At 41.4% G+C, this 6556-nt stretch overlaps 1 protein-coding gene across 2 annotated transcripts; it reads right to left on the bottom strand.

Moving 5' to 3' along the window:
• On the bottom strand, positions 1–5982 carry SMIM8 (small integral membrane protein 8). 2 transcript variants are annotated; one of them, XM_008515156.2, is made up of 3 exons: positions 5823–5982; positions 2420–2577; positions 1–672 (listed from the first exon to the last, which is right to left on the bottom strand). In XM_008515156.2, the coding sequence occupies exons 2-3, from the start codon at positions 2552–2554 to the stop codon at positions 514–516; spliced, it is 294 nt and encodes a 97-aa protein (XP_008513378.1). In that variant the 5' UTR covers positions 2555–2577; positions 5823–5982; the 3' UTR covers positions 1–513. The 2 variants fall into 2 exon arrangements, with proteins under 2 accessions (XP_008513378.1, XP_070489676.1); XM_070633575.1 differs by having other exon boundaries at positions 3632–5870.
• Positions 5983–6556: the final 574 nt, after the last annotated feature.

The following is a 6556-nucleotide window of genomic DNA, read 5'->3' as shown; positions in this document are numbered from 1 at the left end:
TGAAATACTTTGTTTTTAATGTTGACTACAGGCTTTACAATAATTTACAATTATTTCTTTTCCTTCACAAATATAGGTTCTATGCTAGGTAGAAAATGAACGTTGCCTTTGCAAATGGCAAAACAAAACTGAACCCTCATAATAGTTGCAAATGCACAATTCACCTTAAAATATCAAAAAAATACCATGCAAATTTAACAGCACTGGGTACTTTTATTATATAGAACTTAATAATTAACAAAAATGACTTCCAGTCTCATGGGACTTTTATAAGAGGATTCAATGAAAGAAAAATGTCGAGATGCTCTTCCTGTGAAAAAAGAATGAGACAACAGCCGCAGTTTTGAAAGATCAAAATTTACTATAGTGGTCTGGTTGCAACTGCTATTTTCTCTCCTCATTATCATATTCCCGAACAAGAAACATGATATTATGTACTCATGTACACATGAAAGCTTTCATGTGAAGATTTCAGAGGCCTTGATAAGGTTCCATCTGCAATAAGCAGCACTATTAATCCCATTTAGACGTTTTCCTCCTCATGTAACTGTGCCCCTCACTATCGACAGCTTCATAGAGCTCCTTTTTATTCTCTTGTGTTGCATGTAGATAACCAATATAAGCCACGCAAAGCGAAAGGGTTATCAATCCGAAAGCCATTACAGGTTTGTTCTGTCAAAGAAAAAAAATTGTAAAGCCTCATTAAGACTAATAATTTAGGGAGACCCAAATATCTGTTGTACTTTCTTCCTGACATACCAAGTCTTGATCAGCACTCTACCATTCCTATGGTAACATTTTCAATTATAATAATTTACCCAGTTCTCTGTTCTATTAACTCGACTCCTGATAATCTAGAGATTATAATAGACTCTTGCTCCTTCTCTGCAGGTCCTTCTCCTGTCTCCAGCCTGGACATCTCAGAACTCCACCTTCAGGAAGGCGACGGTTGGGGGAGAGGTGGGGGAAACGAGAGGCATGGAAAAATTGGCCCAGTGCTCAGTCTTCAGTTCTCTGTGTGACATGGAGAAGTTGCTTAACTTCTCTGGGCCCAAGTTTCCTCGTTTGAAAACCTTAAATTATTTAATGTTATTAGGAAGTGAGGAATGAAGTATACATGCTATTCTTCTGACCCGAGTTCATGGACAACTGGCAAAAAGCCTTCCAAGCCACGGCTTAGGCACAGCTACAATGACAACACATATGCTCTTCCGCAGGAAACTACTTTGTTACCTCAAGAAATTTAATGATTGGAACAGACGCGATGCTCCTATAATAACCTTGACTTACTGCTGGAAAATCCAAGACCCTAAGAGGCAACGCAATTTGGCTTTGATTTAACAAAAAATAAAGGTTTTAAATAAAAGACAGACGTTCACAACTCCACAGAAGCGTTCTGTCTTGTCAATTACTATGACTCAGACCCTCCTTTCGGTGTGAACACACTCAACAAATTGGCTTTTCTTAGGACAGTGTGAGGACACAGTTGTGATACAAGTTTCAATTCCTATTTTCTGACTCTGTCACCATACGCGCCGCATTACTATCTCAAATCTGAAACATCAAAAGGAGAAAGGTCAAACTTTTTCACTTGGATTGCCATCTAAGAAAGGCCACAGGCTCAGAGCACTTTAAATTTGCAGCTCTTGAAATGCGTTTGGCAATGAAAGAACACATTAGCTCAAAGTTTTTCAAACATTCTACCCCGATTTAATGATTTGATTGTTATATTGACCTATTTAACTTTAAAACAGCTTACACTAGCAACTGCTATTAAAATTCTAGTCAAACTCAATATATTTAAATATATTTTATAATAATTTGACCTTATTTACCTTTATTGAAAAATAAGATTTATAACTATTTAAATTACTTATCAAATCAAATTTATTCAACAATTTGCAACAAGGATATCAATGACTAGCTAACTCCCCAATGGTGTACAAATGTACATTTTGAAATTTTTCACAAAATGTTTGCAATATCCCTTAGGTAAAAATATTATGAATAAAGACTGGAATTACAGAATTATGGAATAATTAGATTTTCACTTTGTTTCAATAGATGGTCTTATTGACTTAGTACCTCATCAAACAATTCAAATTTCCTCCAAATTAATGCAACTACTAAAACATTAAATAGTTTGAGAAATTGGAAAAGTTGATCATTTAAAGTATACCCATTTTCCATTATGATTATTTCCATTATGACTCTCAAATGCCCTCAAAATAATTAGTTTTATATGTATATTTAGTGAAACAGCATTTAGATTTTCCCTCCACCTGCTTTTATTCACAGAGAAGTCTTAAAAATCAACATAAAATTTCCATGATAAAATTAGATGTTACAGGAAAACAAGAACTTTCTGTGTCTGGTAGCCTAGTTAAACATAAAGTCTTATCCTGCATGTGTTTCTTACGGGTTTAATGAAGAGCTCTGGATTCACAGCTCGAAATAAGGTTGTCGTGCGGACCCCTCTGAGCCCTGGGTTTCGAAAGTCTTTCTCTTTGGGTGGTCCCTTTTCAAAGGTTGGAGGCTCAGGTGCTGAAGACATCTTGACTTACGATGATTTATTACCTAAAAATAAAATGAGACTTTTTTCCCTCTGTGTTTATGTTTCTTTGATAAAACTCTTTAAAAACCATTCTATACTCATCCTTTCTTTGAATTCCAGTACAGATATATACCAAAAGTGATTGTCAATTATTTCATTACTTTGTATAACACACACTTTGTAAATGGTACTCTAAATTGTGTTGGGTAAATGGTTATTTTATTTTCTTGTCTCTCAGAACAACCCAGTAGGGTGGACAAAGTTTGCTTCCCACTGTTCCAGAAGACTGGAGAAGTGTCTGTTGGTCTAAGTCACATTGTTTCTTGTTAGATGAAGGGGTCCTAGGGGTAGGAGTAGCCAGTGATTATCCACACCCTTCTTTATCTTCTTCCATTCCACTCTTCCTCACCCTCCAACAGCCCTTTCCGGACACCAATCTGAGAGCAGGACTAGAATCCCTTTGCTCCATTTTCCCTACAGATTCACCCCTGTCCCACTCGCCTCCATGCGCCCCCACCTTCCTCCACTGGCCCACCCCAGCACTAGCATGCTCCCCCTTTGCCTAACAGTAGAAGGACTGTTTCACTGCCTCCTTAATCTGAACATCCTTTTTGTCTTGCTCTAAACCTATCTATGAAACCTAAGTGTGTCTTTTGCATTCAGGTTATAGCTGGAGTGCCAACATTTTGTGCATACTTTTCTCTTCTAGTTACTGTGAGGGAAAAGCTTGTTATTATTCCTGCCACCTAATGCTGAGGGGGAGGAAGTTGGAAGGAAGGAGGTAAGGAAGGAAACCTTTCAAGGAAAGGCTGGAATTAATGACGATAAAATAAAAGTCTTTAAGGGAATGTCACAACCCTACTGTACAGTAAATGTTATAAAATAACAGCCAAACATTCACATTTAAACACTCACTGGGGCTCTATTTATGTAAGTATTTTTGAGTCTTCCATTTTATAGACTTTATAAAAGCAACATCTTTGCAACTTTATTAGTTACGGAGAAAATTAGGAGTTCGGTTTTCTCAAAACGGTCTTTGTTGCAGTGGTCACTAAATATTCATTGATACCACTTAACTGAGTAAACACCCTGGACAGGAACATGCGCTCAAAGGGAAAGGATTCTCCACACTTCCTGCACTTCCAGGGCTTCTGGAATGTTCACTGCTGGCTGTTCCATCACTTGTTCCCCTTGGATGTTACGGTTAGCCTTGTCACCATCATCATCACTCTCTGGTTCCATGTTGACATTAGTTAGCACTCCTGTAGCAATTTTAAGATTTGCTAACTCTTGGGAAATAAACTGCTATCTGTAGCCACAAAGTCTTCAAAATCAAACTGGTTTGGGAGCCCAGTGACAGTAGCAGTCGAGTACCAGACTAGTTCAAAGACCACGTTTGGTTTGCAGTCTCTTCCAGGCTGACCTCAGGGGCTTCCACAGGAATCACGCCTGTTTTCTGCCAACACTTCACCACTGTGAGTAGGTCCACTGGCCACCAGGTCTCAGCAATCATGCCAATGGTTTGCTTAATTTGATTTTCTCAGTTTCCCTTCATCACTAAATTTAGAAAGATGTGTTTCAGCAGCAAGCTTTCACTGTGCAAATTATACCCTGATCCGATGGCTGCAGAATGGCTGTGCAGCTCAAAGGGAGAAACTCAATACATGCAGGATCCAAGCACAGGAGTGTGCTGCCGGCAGAGCAATTGCCTATCAGCAAGAGGATACTGCATTTTGTTCCTTTCATTCTCTTGCCAACCTTTCTCGGCTATTCATTAAAGAAATCTCTCATCCTTTGGGCATATATATCGGCTTGATAATCACAGGGGAGCAAACGAACGTTTCTGAAGCACTGAGGGTTAACCGACTTGCCAGTGACAAGTGGTCTCATCTTTCCGTCCAGGATGCATTACAGCAGAACAGAGCGATGGTCAATCTCTGTTTCCCTCCTTTGCAAAGCCTACTTTGGGCACCAAGTATACAAGAGAACAACTTGTAAAACATTTATTTCATCAGCATTTAAAACATCAGTAAAGATGTAACCGGCATTGTTAAAAAAATTTCTCCTGCATGCAAAGTTACTAATTTTCTCCACTGGAACAGTGTTTTTTTTCCACTACAGACAACTTCTGAAAACAATTCCATAACATGCCTGAAATTTGTTCAGCCAGCACACACTTGCTTGAAACTCATCATGCCCAAGGGAGGCAAAACATCCAATGCTTTCTGCTGTACAAGTGGCCCACTTAAATGCCCATTTCTTGCTCAAACTTCTTGATAACATGCAAAAACAGCTATAAACGAGGACCTCGTATTCACTTCTGCTTTAGTCCCAGAATCCCCCTAAATTTCTTCAATTTTGGCTTAGTCTTTCAAAAATGTTGGCAAGGCAGGGGGAGTGCCGCTAAAGTCCTTTGCTACTTCTCCTTTCTTGTGGCAACAATCTCCTGCTTCTCTGGCTTTCATTTTCTCCTCTGAAAACTACTGGCATTTCATCTTTCCCTGTTAACCATGACAGTAGGGTGGACGCCATGTACAAATGTATTTAGGATTAAAATACCAACTGTTGGTCACTAGATGCCTAAGCTAGGTGCCAGTGACATTTCTCCTTATGCTAATAACGTGTTTGACGCTAATGCAGAGAAAGAAAAAATTCAGAAAGAAGCAATCATTAAGTGGACGCAGAATTATAGTCTGTAAACAGGCCGTGCCTATCAAAAAAGTGAGGCAGGAAACAGTGAACACAACAGTCATGTTGTCAGGACTGAATCACAGCCTCAGAGGACACCGCTAATTGAAACTGGAGCATTAGATAAAAATACTAGGAAGGCCTGAAAAAGCAGATATACGAAGGTGAAAGTCATTCTAAAAAGGAACTGAAAAAACCAGCATTTTCCTTTAATTATTGAGGAAAAAAAACCCTGCACAGAGTTAAAACAAAGATATCCGGTAAGATATGCTTTAAATGGTTTACTGGGAAAAAAAACAAGGAAATGGGGAGGTGGGTACAGACAGCCCATACTGTAGAGCACAGAAGGGTCCTCAGACCAGTTCATCACGAACACGTTGTGTCGATGACAATGTGCCCGGGAACCGGGGGCGGGGTCTCCGAGACCCGACTGCGGGCGCCCACGGACGGGCGAGGATCCGGGGGCTCGAGATCGTCGCCAAGTCCGCCGCCCGGGGAGTGAGGCCGAGGCCAGGGAGGAGCCCGCAGCGGGCACCCGCTTCGTCCCCGCGGCCCGACCCCGGAGCCCGCCGCCGCTCACCTGCGCAGGGTCACCTCCTCGCCGCGACCTCCGCGCCGCCTCGTCTCCACCTGCCGGACAGAGCGGCCCCGCCGGCCCGCGCCGCAGCGGCCCCTACAGCCCGGAGGCCGCGGCGCAGGGGCGCGGGGCCGCCGCGGGGACTGGTGGAGCGCCTCTCCTCTCCCTCCAGGCCCTCGCGCCCGCCCGTGGGATTGGCCGGCTGGAGTGTGCAAGGGGCGTTTTTGGTTTCTTCCCTTTTTACCTTTACTTTTCAGCCTCCCAGGTTTAAATAACCTTCCAGTTTCCTCTGTGTGCGCTTTGTATACATAAAAGGAGACATCGTCTAGAAATCGATACATTTATTTAATGGAAGGGGAAAGCATTCTGATTTGGGAAAGAAGGCTTGGATCTGGTCTCCTCCCACCCCCATTTTAGGGGCGCAGTCATCCTAATGCACAGTTAGTACTCTACCATTCGATTAGTGCCTTGGGATATGAAGAAGCAAGATGTGTGTAGCTCTGGTTGTGATAAGAATGGACAAGGACGCCGGTTTGCACATGCTTTGCTGATGTTAAAGTTTCTTGGGATTAAAACAAAACAAACTTGGATTAAAACAAACAAAATAGTTAGAAGAGCAGGTGCCCAGATTTTGGCGGTGAATTATGTAAAGCTTTGGGAAACGGATTTTGAATTTAAAACTTGCTCTCTCAAGCCAAATTAACTTTACATTTGATTTGAGGTTTAATTTTTAAAAT

Source organism: Equus przewalskii, chromosome 9 (assembly GCF_037783145.1).
Source record: "Equus przewalskii isolate Varuska chromosome 9, EquPr2, whole genome shotgun sequence".
In the NCBI taxonomy this organism is placed as follows: Eukaryota; Metazoa; Chordata; class Mammalia; order Perissodactyla; family Equidae; genus Equus; species Equus przewalskii.
Note: the sequence above shows the minus strand (reverse complement) of the source record. Positions and strands in the feature narration are given on the sequence as shown.